General features: G+C 34.7%; 1 protein-coding gene across 1 annotated transcript; it reads left to right on the top strand.

Annotated features, from left to right (window-relative positions):
- The first annotated feature begins 13,126 nt into the window (after positions 1 to 13,126).
- Positions 13,127 to 14,402, top strand: LOC131042655 (large ribosomal subunit protein uL16c). Its single transcript, XM_059217556.1, has 2 exons — positions 13,127 to 13,324; positions 14,088 to 14,402. Exons 1-2 carry the CDS (start codon positions 13,127 to 13,129, stop codon positions 14,400 to 14,402), a joined length of 513 nt encoding a protein of 170 aa, XP_059073539.1.
- The last annotated feature ends 2,107 nt before the right edge of the window (positions 14,403 to 16,509 follow it).

The raw sequence follows: 16,509 nt of genomic DNA, 5'->3' as shown, positions 1-16,509 counted from the left end.
GCATAATTTTCCACTTTCCCCCAAGTCATATGGAAAGCCTACAGATATTCAATCAAAGACATCAGAAAGACCAAAAGACATGTTTAAAGGAACATTTGTTAGCGCTAGAACTCTTGAAGAAGAAAATGAAGACAAAGACATTCTTGGTTGGTTGTACAAGGATGAAGATAAAACTATAGCAATAGCAGCAGAAGTCAATACCCCCATAAAACAATATGGCAAAGGTTATGAAATCATGCAAAAAATGGGATATGAAGGAAAAGGATCAATTGGTAAGTGACATCAAGGTATTTCAAAACCTATTTGTCCCCACTCGCAATCCAAAGAAGATAAATCAGGGCTTGGATATCTAAAATCCAATCAAAAGCAACATAATCATCAACAACAGAAGTTGAGAAAGAAATCAGTCTCTAAAGAAGAACAATGGAAAGAAAAGCTAAATCAAGCAACAGAAATAGTAACCAATAAACAAAAGAAGTAAGAAGAACATGAAAAGAAAGAAGAGGAGACTACCATCAAAGGTAAAGAGGAATCTTGTCAACAAGTTCTGGAAATACAAACAAATGCAAAATCTGAACAAGATATTCCAGAAGCGGTGAAAATAGAGATGGCAGAAATCAGGGAACTTTTTGCACCATAGAACATTCTTGTATGGTATAGTGGAGTAGTCCTAGATCATGGTTCAAAGACATATTCAAATGAGTATTAATGGGGTCCAGATGTCTTATCTAGTATGTCAAGTAAGGAAAACAATGAAGAACAAAAAGTTATTACAAAGGAAGACTTATTTAATACAAAATAAAAGATGGAGTTAGAAAGAAGACGAGAAGAAGTCAGAAGTCAAATAAAAGAGGCGTATGCAAAAAGGAAAGGGAATGACAAAGACAAAGAAGTAACACCACAAGAAATACCAATAGGGATAGATCAAGCATCTGGAAATATAGGATTTTCATCAAAAGAGGAACAAGATGTGGCAGAACCATAGAAGAATTAAGAAATAGTCAAGCAGGATTGACTATTAGTCCAGAAGAAGTTGAGTTTGAAAGGAGACAAAATCTAGCAAAAGAATCCTCTTTATCATGTACACAAGTATGTCAACTCCAAAATGCAAATGAGGTCAATCAAGAAGGAATTTGCAGTATTAAAGACGTATGTGTTGATACAATCCATTCGTTTAAGGGACAAACATCAGTTGAAGAACCACTTGAGTGTGAACCACAAAATACTAATACTAATTTTGTTAGAACTAATTGGGAGATGCTTGGGAGAGACAATTCTCAAAGCATTTAATCTATGCCATTACGTACTCTATGCCAAATTATGATCATTATGTCATGAACTTTGAAGCACCTAATGATGACAGTGATTATGATTTACCCCTTCTTCATCTTAAACTAATTGATTGGGATAATTTAGAAAACCCTAAACTAAATTTCTTTTCCAATGATCATGACTTAGCCATGTACCTTAATTTTGTCGAACCCATCACACCTAAGATATCTTCCATTGCATAATCAAGTAATGTTTCTCGTAGTCAGGAGAATGCCAAACTTTCCAGTCACAAAATTGAAATAAAACAAGGAAAGAGACCTACTATTGAAAACCATTTCATGGCAACACTAAATCAATCAAAAGGGAAAATAAAGGATGTATCTGTTGGTGAAAACCTCTTTGAGGCACCAGAAGATGGAAAGTTTGACATTCTTCCTGCATATTTTTAGGAGAGATTTGCTATCTTGATAGAACCAACAGAAGCATTAAACATTGGTACATCAAAGGATTCTAAAATACTTCGTTATGCTACCTCATTATCAGATGAAGAGAGGAAAGAATACATGGAATTCTTTAAGCAAAGACAAATAATTTTTTCTTGGTCCTATGCAGACATGTCAGAACTTAATCCAGATCTTATCATGCATCATTTTAATGTGGATTTAAAAGCAAAACCAGTTAAGAAAAAGCTAAGAAAGATGCATCCACACATTGCTCTTCTTGTAAAAATTGAGCTGAAGAAACTATTAGATGTGGGTTTTATAAGAACTGTTTCTTATCTAGAATGGGTTTCAAGTATTGTACCAGTGTCAAAACCAGATAAATGCATAAGAGTTTTTATAGATTTCAAAGATCTAAATATAGCATGTCCAAAAGATGATTTCCCACTACCAAACATTGATATAATTGTGGACTTATCAATAGGGCATGAGATGTTTTCATTAATGGATGGCTTCTCGGGATATAATCAAATAAGAATTGCACTTGAAGATCAAGAAAAGACAACTTTCACCTGTGCATGGGGAACATATTGCTGGAATGTTATGCCATTTGGGCTTAAGAATGCAGGAGCGACTTATCAAAGGGCTATGACAACAATTTTCCATGATATGATGCATACATTTATGGAAGATTATGTTGATGATATACTTACAAAATCTCATACAAGACAAGAAAATTTGAACATCTTAAGCAAGATTTTTGACAAGCTGGAAAGATATCAATTGAGATTAAATCCAAAGAAATGTGCATTTGGGGTAACCTCTGGAAAACTTCTTGGGTACATTATAACAGCTCATGGAATTGAAGTAGATCTTGAAAAGGTCAAAGCCATCATGGAGATGGAGTCACCTAGGAACATAAGTCAATTGCAATCTTTACAAGGAAGATTGCAATCAATCACGAGATCTGTCTCTCAGTTAGTATATAGATGTCTTCCATTCACCCATCTTCTACATAAAAATATTCCATTCAAATGGGATCTAAAATGTGAAGAATCTTTTTTGCAAATAAAAGAATATCTTATGAGTCCTCCAGTACTGGTATCACCAACCAAAGGGAAACCATTGTTGCTTTGTATCTTAGCAACAAATGTATCATTAGGAGCTCTCCTAGCTCAACATGATGAAGAAGGAAAAGAAAGAGAAGTGTATTATATCACTAGAATGCTTGTTGGCTATGAATTAAATTATTCCTCAATAGAGAAGACATGTCTAGTAGTTGTATTTGCAACTTAGAAGCTGCAACATTATATGTTGATTCATTATGTGAAACTAATAGCAAAGATAGATCCACTCAAATATTTGTTGAGCAAGTCAACCTTGACAAGAAGACTAGCCCAATGGGTTATGATACTGAGTGAATTTTATATAGAGTATGTTGACCAAAATCTATCAAGGAACGGGTCATCGCTGATCAATTGGCTGATGCACCTTTACAAAATGACATGCCTTTGCACATTGAATTTCCCGATGCAGATATTTTGATAGTAAGTACAAACTTTTGGGAATTGTACTTTGATGGTTCTTATACACAATATGGATCAGGTGCAGGAATATTTTTCATCACACCTCAGGGACACACAATTTTGAAATCATATAGATTGCAGTTTCCATGCACCAACAATATTGCAAAATATGAAGCATTGGCTATTGGGCTCAAAATGGCCATTGAATGGAATGCCAAAGAACTACATGTGTATGGTGATTCAAAGCTTATCATCAACCAAATAAATGATGATTATCAAACTAAAGATGATAAGCTCATGTCATACAAATAGCTGGTAGAGGAGTTTAAATAACACTTTAAAGAAATCATTCACCCAGATTCCAAGAAATGAGAATAAAGCAGTAGATGCAATGGCTACAATAGCATCTCTCTTGCAAAACAAGGAGAATCAACATAATTACAAATTTCTTGTGGAATATATCTTAACCGCTACCATTCAATCCCAACATATCTACTGAATTTGCCACATATCAGGAACCGGTCAATCCTTATGCAGTCAAACTTATCAGTATTTAAAAGAAAATATCCTTCCTCTTGACCTATCCCGCAATCAAAGAAGGAATTTTATCCATCAGTCCTCTCGCTATACTATTATTGTAGATATCCTATATAGGCGTGGTCTAGATGGTACTTTGTTGAGATGTCTTGAACAAGAAGAATCTAAGAAAGTTCTTAACGAAGTTCATGCAGGTATTTGTGGCACACACTCAAGTGGTTTAACATTGGGTAAGAAACTTCTTCGTATGGGTTACTATTAGCCTACTATGGAGAGAGATTCATTCACATATGCTAGGAAATGCAAACAATGTCAGATCCATGGGAATCTCATTCATGCACCAGCACAAGAATTATATCCTATGACAGGATCATGGCCATTTTCCCAATGGGGCCTTAATTTGGTAGGAAAGATAAATCCTTCATCTTCTAATGGACATAAGTTTATTTTGACTGCTACTGAATATTTCACAAAATGGATCAAAGCAGTGCCTTTAACAATCGTGACAGGAAAACAAATATCATCATTCATTTTGAATCATATAATCTATCGCTATGGAGTTCCTATGACCATTATCACTGATAATGGAAGACCATTCAAAAATTAAGATGTGAAGGAGCTATCTGAACAATTTCATATCCAACATAGGTTTTCTACTCCATATTATCCACAGGGAAATGGTCAAGATGAGGCATCAAACAAAACTATCTTGAAAATTTTAAGGAAAATAGTCAATGAAGCTGGAAAAGATTGGCACATTCAACTAAATCCTGCTCTTTGGGCATACTAAACTAGCATCCGCACTCCAACAGGGGCAACTCCATATTGTTTGGTCTATGTATCCTTGAAAGGTCTTATACCAGAAGAAGAAGAACGAGTCTCTCGACTCTAGGAACTTGAACTGATTCAGGAACATCGCCAAAATGCAACAAATCATTTGAAAGTATATCAACAAATAATGGCAAGAAGTTATAACCACATAGTCAAGCCGTTCATTTTTTAGATTGGAGATATAGTTCTGAGGGAGAATCCAAGAAATCAGCAAGACGGAGACAAGAAAGAAAAATTTGAACCAAATTGGCTAGGACCTTTTGTAATAGTAGTAGCATATGGATCAGGATCATACAAGTTATCTACCCCTGAAGGTGATTGGTTTGATTTGGTCTGATGAACCTATCAATTCTATTCATCTCAAGAAATTCTATGCTTGAGATATAAAGTCCTGGAAAAAATCAATAAAAAGCATATAAAGTCCTGAAGAAATCAGTAAACATCAGAAAAGCAGAAAATCCCTAAAAATCATAAAATAGTTAAAAGAAATAAATTAAAAAAGAGAAAAAGAGAGAGAAAAAAAATGCAATAAATTTAGATGGTGAAAACCTGGTAAACAGGTGCTATCTACAAAGTAAGTTCCTCCATCTATGAGATCGCTTTGCGCACCTATCCACTCCATTATATTGCATCTATCTCTTCCATCTATCTTAGCTTATCCATTCCATCTTTTGCATCCATTGCTTTGAACCATTTAACAGAAAATATGCAGCTTACCAACAATTATCAATCTTTGACATACTTGTTGTAGTCATTGTCTTAGATCTTATCAGAATCAATCCATCTGCATTTGTATCCCGCCATGGTTTGGATCTTGATCAATTCATACATCCATAATAAAGTTTTGTTTCTGCTGGGGGCAAAATCCTAATTCCTTTTCCTAAGGTGAGCTTTTGAATCTTTGAAAATCCTAAAACATTCAGAAAACTTAGAAATACCAAAAACACCTAGGGTTTTGAAACAAATAACGAGCAACAAAGCAACAAAAATCAAGGCATTTCATCAACAACTGAATCGTGAAACTCAGAAAATGAAGAATCAACCAGCAAGTAATAAAGGATTATCAAAGATCATTCATCAAAATGATTATATTAGTTAATGACCATAAGAACATGTGAATGGCATACAAGATTCAGTGTTTATATCTTGATTTTATTGCTAATCATGTACTCTATGTGACTCAAGGATGTCCATGACTAGAGAAGCTATGATGGGGCATGATAAATTTGATTGATGTTTGTGGTTTATCTCTTACTACGATATGTACTTGTCTCAGGATATGATCGGCAAAATATCAAGGACATTCCAAGTCATGCATGAAAGGAGATAATCCTTGTCTATTCTGCAAGCAATACTCAAGTCAACTTGACTCATTATATCAAGTTGCTTGCATTAACTTGCTATATCAAAATCCATGTAAGAAATACTCAAGTCATCTTGAATCATTATGTCAAGTTGGTTGTATTTTCTTACAACATTTTAAAGCTCAATGATGAAATCAAGCACCGTTACAAGATAGCATATGAAGAATGGCAGTATCATTTTTAGTTGATCATTTTAGATTAGCTCATTATTCATCTGCATTATAAGAATAAATTGTCAGTTGCATTATAATAATATCATTTCATTAAGAGATAAATGATCATAAATTAAGATTGAGTGTTCTTGGACAAACAAAAACAATTTGCATTTGATCATCATAGGTGCATTCATCTTTAGAATCATTTCAAATCATTTAGTGCATTTCAAAAATTGCATTAATTTGCATTCATTAAGTGCATTTAATTAATCATGTCGTGTATCATCATTATTATTTGCATTATCATTTCATTTCATTTATTTGCATCTTTGCACTTAAATTCATAATCATATTATGCATAAACACTAAAGCAATCAATCATTGCCTTTACATTTTCACATCATTTTCAATTGCATCAAAAATCAAAAACATTTGAATAACATATTGCATAATCATTCATTTGCATTTCCATATAGATCATTGCATCATTTAAGTTAGTAATCAATTTTAGTTGCATCCATGATCATCAAAATTAAAAAAATAAATTAAAAAAAAAACATTTATCATTGCATCATGTAGATCATTATCATAAGGAAAGGAAAGACAATCATCATCATATCATCATCCATCTAATCATTGCATCCATATAATCAATGCATAATAAAGATCATCATAAAATAGAGTAACATGCATAATAAAGATCATCATCATATAGAGTCCATGTCTGCATATAGATCATCATAAAACAATAAAAGTCCAAGTATACAATGATATCAAATCAAAAGTACAAGTGCCTCAAAGTCAAGTCACGGCTGTCCTGTACCACTACCACCTGACTTTGTCCATCTTTGTGGCTATGGACAAGAAGATCCTCTAGATGCCTATCTCCCATGATCACCACTCCTCTGAGGAGGTCCCATGACTCCACCACTACTAGTATCCATCAACACGGTGGTATGATGACTACCTGCTCTCTGGCTCTCTATGACTACCTCCTCATATAGTCGTCGCCAACGGGAAGTCTCCTTCCCGACCCGAACTAGTTCTCTAACAGTGTCAGCTGAGAGAGTACCCGATCCAACCTAGTGAATATGATCAAGAAGGCCCTGAGTATCTTGTTGTCTCCTGACAGCTCTATCCCTCTCATCCATGAAAGTTTGTACATGTGCTCTAAGCTGATCAATCTGTGCTCTAAGACTATCAATGGTCTCCTGCTTTAGTATATCATGCTCTAGTGCATCCTGCTCTAGTAAATCTTGTTGTGGTACATGAACCCCAATCCTATCCTCATCACTTCCATGTCCACCTATTGGAATCTCAGTCTGAGTAGCTCTCAAAAACCCATCATCTAATAAGTAGAACATGATCCTCTGGATCCTCATCATCTCCATCGTGACTTGCAATAACCCTAGGGTCTAGCTGAATCTGACCAAAATCAATGCCTCTTTCGCAACCCCCATCCAGTCCATTCATCCTACCTCCTCCTATCAATGGCAACCCTCTCGGTGATCTCATTCCTGCCCTACCAGTATCCCTCTCAATCCATCCAACATCTCTCCCACCCATAGGACGTGGTCTCCCAATCATGCCAACTGGTCCAAACGGTCCTCCACGGACTCTCAATCGACCTCCTCTCCGTCTAGGTCTCCTACCACCCCCACCCTCATCTCCATCTCCCCCAGCCTCCTGAGCAGCTCTAAGCTCTCATCTCCATCTCCGTCTCCTGACACCTGGATCATCTGAATTGTCATCCTCATCTCTTGAGTTGGGAGGAGGATCTGTTGGATTAGTAATACAAGGACATGGATGTGCTAGTATATACTGAGCATACTCTGTAGTAACACCAGGATCAAGAATGTGCAATCTCATATCATAAGCCACTCTCAGAGTAGCAAGAAACTATGCACGAGCAATCTCAAATGACAAAGAAGGTCCCCAATCTTGCCTATCTTTGTACCACCAAGCATATATCATGACACCAGTAGGCATACTCTAAATGATACCAAACTATCTAAGAATGCGACTAATCAATTGTCTCTCAATTAGTGATAACTTTAAGAAACCCCCCCTCAAAAAAAGATATAAAATCTTGGTGAATATTTATTTATTTTGGATAAAAATAATAATCTGTATTTGTGAATCTTTCATTTTTAAAAGAAAAATATTAATTTTATTGACGAATTTATTTACATCAAATATTTTGGTAGAAAATCTCAGCGAATCTTAAAAAACAATACATATGCATTAATTACTATTGTGAATAACTTCTTTAAAAAAATTAAATTCTTATAGAAAAGTAGAGGTCTAAGGTGGAAAATATTAATGAGTTTAAAGGGTAGACACTAGTTTATTTAGTTACTACCATTAATTTAAAGTAATCTAATAGCCTTCTTTCTATTTTGTTAGATAAAATGTACTTAAAATTTGTAATACTCATGGGCCCGAAATTGTTTTTATAACATTAATTTCCATTGAGGTCAACAATTGAAAAGTAACTCAACCCCCATGAGCATATAGCTTGTAGGTACAATTTACCTCATGGAATGCAATGATGGTCAATAGATTATATTTTGAATCAATGGTGGCAACTAAAGATTGCTGATAAAACCCTAAAGTAACTAATAATTATGATGTATTATTGGTGAATTAATTTAATTTTTTACAATAAATTATTAAATTTTGGTGAATTTGATCCAATCATGTATCGAATATTTTGGCGAATATTTGAGTTAAAAAATTTAATAAAATAATTTCTTTGGTGATTTAAATAAGATAAAAATAAAATTTTATAAAAATGTGGCGATTGAGGTCACCTTAAAACTTGAATTATTAGCCAAATTTTGAAATCCAAAATTTTAAAAATAGCCAATTGGCGAATATTAGCCACTAAAAAAATCACTACTCTCAATAATGTAAGGAGTCCGACCAATGAGATATCTACTATGCATAATAAATGGTAATGTATGTGCATCATCCATCCATGGCTCACAATCAACATATGGTCTCCAAGTAATACTATCATATGAATCAAGCACCCAACACCAATACTCCATCTTACCCAGCTTATGCTGAGTAAGGATACCTGCATATAGATACACATATGGCTGCCTCTCCACGAACTCTGTAATGGATAGGTTGGGTAATAGCAATGTGCTCCCAGCACCAGATCTGTAAAAGTGTGCATCCTATAAAAAAACTAGCACTCTCATCATACACCACCTGATTAAGATCATGATATAAATGTGCTAGCATACAAACACCCCAAGCATATAGAGTCTGATGTTGCATCATACTCTGAAGAATCTCACCCCATCCAATAGCAAAACCTCATGATCGCCTATCAGAATAAATCAATCCTCCAATCAAACCAGCAAGAATCACAGGGAGAGTCTCGTAATACATAACCATATCCTCCCATTGGATCTCTCCTCTAGAGATGCTCTCATCAGTAAAAACGGCTCTGCAAGCCTCTGTCCCAACATGATCATGAACATCATATTGCACTAACTCGTCGATCACTGGGATGTGTAGAATCCTATAGACATCCTCGAGCATCACACTAATCTCACCTGTGGGCAAGTGGAAAGTGTTATGCTCACTGTGCCATCTCTCGGCTAACGTTGTCAACAATCCTCTATTATGGGCAATCTTAGGCATATATAACAGATGGCGTAAACCATGGGCATCTATATGTCTCACCTCTGTTTGTATCAGCTCTAGCACTAAATGACGTACCGCCTGGAATTTCTCCCGACACTAGAGAACATCAAGTTTCTCCTATTTACCAATAGAATTAGATAAATCATCACTTATCTATCTATCAAATCAAAGTGATCGCTTCTCTATCAAATCAATCAAATCAAACTGAAGCATTTTAAGCTATCAAATCATGGTTTTCTATCAATCACTGAGTTAAATCAAAACTCTGTTAAGCTCTTACATCAAAAACTAAATCGGTTTCTTAGAGCTAATCTATCCAATCAAATCAAATCAATCTATCAAACGACATCAATCAATCAATCAATCAAATCCCTATTCATCATACATGTGAATCAAACACACCTAAATCTAATCAACAAAGTGATTTTTTGGCTTTTGCATCTATCAAAAACATTCATTTAGAGCATATGTGATATCCTATTGAACATAAGCGCAAAACAAATCATATGCGCTAAACTTTTCAACAAACGTGCTAACCCTAAGCACATATGTGTGAAACTTGCAAAAGCGCTAACACACAATGCATATGCGCTAACAAACGAAACATAAGCACTAACCGATGCATATGCGCTAACATCCTTAGCATATGTGCTAACAAAATGAGCATAAGCTCTATCATGAGCAAAAGCGTTAAACCTAATTGCATATGCGCTAAATCTAAATGCAGAAGCACTAACCTAATACCGAAAATCACAAAAAAAAAAATCAAAAATTCAAAAATGCACCTAAAAACATGAAACTTTGTATGACAAGTTGAAAACAAAGCTCAGGATAAGATACATATTGGATCCCCATACTCAGAAGGTCATTGATATCGTCGAACATGCTCAAATCAACGGTTCTCCACAGGAATCACCATTTCACCACCTCACCAACACAATTTTCTTCACAAGCTGACAAGGATGACAATGAAATTAAAATTAACCTTGGTTGATTTTATATATACTATTTGAAAGAGTAATTAATGCTTATCAATGGGGCAATTTAATTTATTTTTCACAAATGAATTTAATAGATGAAACTTTTTATCAATTATCATGAGATCAATCATTCAAACCAAAGTTTTCAACAATTTCACGATCAATCTCCTGAGGGGGCACACCATCAGGATTTTTATCTCCATCAGGTGCACTATCGAGACTTGATTTAATCTTTGAAACAATGTTGGCTTGACATCATTTCAAAGAGGGGCAAAATGTATACACATAAAATTGGCTATGAGCAATTAAATAAATATTATATATTTATTTAATAATTATTCTTCTATTAAATAGTTAATTTGAAAAGATTAATTTATTTAATTCATTTTGTGTCTTTCTATTAATTAATTTAATTGAAATATTTTATTAATTAATTCATCTATCATATTCCTCTAATTAATTAAATATGTAATATTTAATTATCCTTCTAATCAATTAATTAAATATCTAATATTTAATTATCTCCTTCAATCAATTAAATATCTAATATTTAATGGTTATTCTCCTACCCTATAGTCTCAAACATTAAATAATTTCTTAAATTATTTAATCCCTCTTATCCAACTCACCTTCCATCTCCACTTCATCTTCCCTTTGCCAACTCATCCATCATGTGGCTAAGAAAATTAATATTTCTTAAATATTAATTCATCATTTATCTCCAACCTCAAAATTTAATGAAATATTGTGTACATGCACATATTTCATAACCTTCTTCTATATTCCCTCCAACACCCCCTACATCTTAGGAAGGACTTGAGTCCACTTGTCCTCTCATGCCTAAATCTTCTCCAACCATCCCTAGATTCCCTCAGTCAGCAACCCAGTCAAGGTGAGATGAGTGACACTTGTCTTCTCCTTCCCCCTTTCTCTCAGCCTTCACCTTTTCTCACAACCATCCAAATCTGTAGATCTGATCATGATCGTTGATCTGAGCCGCATCATCTTATCCTCTCAAGGTCTATAAAATCAAGAGCTTCAGTTGAGAGAGAGCTAGTCTTCAAGTTACTTTTCAAAGCTAATCATTTGTAAAACTTATGCATCCGTGAGTTTTAATCTTGAAGCAAAATAGAAATTAGCATTTTAGCATAATCATGTAGTATTGCATATCATAGCATTTGTGAACTATCAATTATCAGTCCATTCTTCATATTCCATCTTGGAAGCTATCAATGCTTGTTTGAGAGCACACCATTTGAAACCAGGAACAATGGAGTTAGGACACAATGAGACATAAACCATGAAGGTAATATTAGTATATTTATTTCATATGTATTTCATATAGTTTCATTGGTTGAGTTTGGATTTCCTGCAGCATTTCCATTGGTATTTTGTGAAACTAACTTGTTGCATATACCTTTAAAAATCTCACAAAAGTAAAATTGGCCTATCTGCAAGGGATCATTGTGAATAGGCCTATCTGTAGGTACATCATGTTCAATGAATGCTAACTTGGAAGCTGCCAAGTTTCCAATCATGGATTGAAATGTATTCTCATCTATGTCTCTGGCAATAACAGATTCTTCTAATGCCTTATATAGGACTGCCTTATGAGCCGGTGAGATGTGAAGCAACTCAAATAATGAAATTTGGGCTGAAGTCCTTTTTAGTTGGTCAACCATATTGTAATTTCTTATCGGTGGAGGGGGGTTTGATGGTATCCCTTGCAATGTGACCTTGAATCTTTGGGTGAACAACACAAACTCTGCTCCTTAGATTTACTATAATTGTGGCCAATATGTCATCTCCTGCACTGATTGCACTGATTTCATAATCATATGCAACATTGGTATAGTTTGCATTATTATTCTGTGCATTTGAACTAGAAGCTTTTCCTTTATCATTCTTAAAAAAAGGGTCTTTGAATATGGTGTGGTTTGTATTAGTTGATCCTTTATTGGCATCCACAGTGATATCCCCCTAATCAATAAGGTCTTGTAACAGATTCTTGAGTTTGTAACAACTTGTTGTTTTGTGGCCTTTGGAATGGTGGTGTTGGAAATTGACACTCGTTGTATTCATATGTTGTCATTGATGGCAATAAGATTCAATAGAAGGCTTATAATGGCAGATACTGACATTTGGAGGCATACACCGGTAGATATCGGCATTGGAGTACGAGCCATTTCTCAAAGTGGTATACAATTAAGTTATGTACGTGATGTAACTCCTATGCCACATAATGGATGTAGACCTCCCAAAAGGAGACGTGTATAAGAATTGAATAAATTGAAAGTGAAAGAAAGGATTAAATTATTTATTTGAAATAATATTATGAATCAAAATGAAATAGCAGTCTCAATGAAGATACCAGAATTGAAGTGCGTTGAATCCAAAACAGAGAATAAGCATTTTCATTATAGTCGTTTCACTCTATCTTCGCTTCGCAAAGGTCAAGCTAATACAATAGGCAGTGCAATAAGAAGAGTTTTACTTGGAGAAGTAGAAGGAACATGTATCACACGTGCTAAATTTCACAATATATCAAACGAATATTCCGTAATAATAGGTATTGAAGAATCAATACATGAAATTTTGATGAATCTGAAAGAAATTGTACTTCGAAGTGATGCATAAGGAATTCGAGAAGGATCTATCCATGTTGTCAGACCAAAAAAAGTAACCGCTCAATATATCATGTTACCACCTTCTGTGAGAATAATCGATACTACACAACATATAGCTAACATAAACAAATCAATTACCTTAGATATATCATTACAAATTGAACGATGGAACCTATGATTGCATAAGATCATCATATAGAAATCTAAATCATTCATTGGATAGGATGGCAAAATAAACCAATAAAGAATAAATTTCTTTGGAGTCCATAAGTCGACCCCAAATATCTTAGAGTTAATATTCGCCTATAAGATACTTATTGGGCAGTGCCGATATATAATAAAAGAGGTATTTGTATTATCATATTGTGTGTGTGTGTGTGTGTGTGTGTGTGTGTGTGTGTGTGTGTGTGTGTGTGTGTGTGTGTGTGTGTGTGTGTGTGTGTGTAATGAGTCAATACAGATTTATTCCTAGGACCTCAATATTTAGAATCCAAATTTGCCATAGATTCTTCACAAGGAGCCATATGAGAAGAAACTTTCATATCTGGTTCTGAAATAGAGATGGGATTCAAATAGTATTATAGAACCATCGACTAGAACCCAAGAGAACGAAATTTCATCACCAACATAGGGGAAGAATAAAGAGAATATATTCTCGGGGTAATCACATTTATTTTGGTAGATTTTCTCTTCAGGCATTGGAACCTATTTGGATCACATCTGGGCAGATAGAAGCAGGACGACGAGCAATTACTCGCTATGCCTGTCGCGGTGTAAAAATATGGATACGTATATTTCCCAACAAACCTATTAGAATGAGACCTGCAGAAATACGTATGGGTTCGGAGAAAGCCAAGGGATCTCCAGAATATTGGGTATCCGTGGTCAAACCAGGTCGAATAATTTATGAAATAAGTGGAGTATCAGAGACTATAGCTAGAGCAGCTTTTCAAATCGTTGCGTATAAAATGCCTATACATACTAAATTTATTACTAGTTTCCGTAAATAATGTCGAACCAAAGAGATATTTCTGGCAGAAAAAGATTATTGAATTGATAAGAAATACTTTTTTTCTGCCGAGTTAACAATTCTTTTGGAGGAAATATGATTCAGTCCCAAAGTTACTTGAATGTAGCAGACAATAGTGGGGTCCGAAAATTAATGTGTATTCGAGTGCTAGGAGCAGGTAATCGTAACACCGCTAATATCGACGATGATCAGGGTCATCACCAGCACTGACACCAGCATCCAACACTTCAGTGAAGCTGACATTAGTCTGGGATCTGAAAGGTTTTATTTATAAAATCATTTTGTAATTATTGTATAGGGTCGACATTGAATATCTTTTGTATTCTAAGCTGACATAAGGCATATTGTTTGTAAAGGTTATATAAATCAGTCTATTAGGTCAGTTTGATATATGACAAGAAAGTAGAATAAGGTGATATGAAGGATATGTATGTAGGTCATTTTATATGCAAAAGTAATATCATGCTATGATCAGTAGATGGTTTGTAAAGCATTCTTGGAGGAAAGGAGATACCGGTAGAAGGTTTCAAGGTTTATGAACCGGTACATAACAAAACTATAACCATAACTCTTTTTTAGCATTGAAAATGCATTTTGTGAGTTCACCATTACTGTTTTATCTCAGTAGAAGCTTGTAGTCAGTGAGACTCTTTTGTGTTGAGTAGTGTGCTCTAGGCAGTGTGCCTTCCTACATGTGTAGGCCCCCATGCTATGTAATATCTTTCATATGGTTAGTGAATTGATATTATGGGTCACAAATCCCACAGTGGTTTTTCCTCTTTGAGGTTTTCCACGTATAAATTTTGTGTGTTATGGTGTTCATTCATGTGGTTGGTTTGTTTACTTCATGTTATATATTTGGTTTGTGTATGCTATAAAAGGTTAAATTCTTGTATTACTGACAGAACACTGATTCACACCCCCCCCCCCTCTCAGTGTTCTTGGATTCATTGTATTCCAACAATTGGTATCAGAGCTTGGTACCTTGGAGGAAGTTTAACAACTTGAGGAAGATCCTGAAACCGGAATCATTGAACATGGCTATGGAGAAGCAACTTGAGATGACACTTGAGAATTATGATGTTGAAAGGATGAAGAACTTAAAACTGCAAGATGAATTAAATTCTGCTAATGAATTCATTATTGTTCTGCAAGAAAAGTTGTCATCTGCTCAAGCTAAGAGAAAGGAACTTTTGCAAAATTAGGATGATGAAGAGAAAAATGCACTTAAGGAACAATGTCAGAAACTGAGTCAAGCAAACATGCTTATGAAAAATGAAATGCAAGACCTGACTATGAGGATGTCAAAAGATATTGAAGACAGAAAGAAGAAGGAAGAAAATATTGCTATATCTTTGAAGAACAAATTTGAAGAATGTGGCAGATTGACTCATGAGAATAATCTGCTGAGAACTGATTTGGTACAATCCCAAAATAATGAACAAGAGCTAGAGAGACAAATTATGACTTAGAGAGATGATCTAACCACTGTAAGTGAGTATAAATAAAAATTCAGGATTAGTGCTGCACAGTTGGATGATTTATTGAAAAGACAAAGGCAGAGTGAAGATTCTAGAGGACTTGGATTTGTATAAGACGAAAGCTCCAGTACTGCAAATGAAGATCAGACAACTGGTATGCAGAACTCATCAAACCAAAGGAAACTGGTAAGGTAATCTAATGCTTATAAATTCAATGGTAGATGCTTTATTTGTAATAAATTTGGGCATATGGCTAGACAATGTAGAAATAGAGCAAATCAAAACTACAATTTAGTTCTCGGTCAATGCACAAATTGCAAGAAATATGGTCATAAGTTAGAAGATTACAAAATTAATGTTAAATGTCATGCATGTGGAAAGTTTGGACATTTGGCTAATCAATGTAGGTCAAGGAATGACACCGGATATGTCAAAGCAATACAAAAGAACAATTTTACATGTTATGCATGCAACAAAATATGTCATATTGCTAAGTACTGGAGAAGAAAGACTACACCGGTTAGTAATGATAAAGCAAATGAGAAAGGAAAGCAGAAGGTAGATTGAATACAACAAGATCACACCAAGAGATGGGTTAGAAAATCT

This window comes from Cryptomeria japonica, chromosome 3 (assembly GCF_030272615.1).
Source record: "Cryptomeria japonica chromosome 3, Sugi_1.0, whole genome shotgun sequence".
Classification (NCBI taxonomy): Eukaryota; Viridiplantae; Streptophyta; class Pinopsida; order Cupressales; family Cupressaceae; genus Cryptomeria; species Cryptomeria japonica.
This window is presented reverse-complemented; position numbering and strand designations above follow the sequence as displayed.

What these genes read in the sequence shown, in the direction of transcription:
- LOC131042655 (XM_059217556.1), top strand. Translation starts at nt 13,127, where the DNA reads ATGAAGATACCAGAATTGAAGTGCGTTGAATCCAAAACAGAGAATAAG. An exon ending in ATATATCAAACGAATATTCC is followed by an intron (nt 13,325 to 14,087) that starts GTAATAATAGGT and finishes TTTTCTCTTCAG; the next exon opens with GCATTGGAACCTATTTGGAT.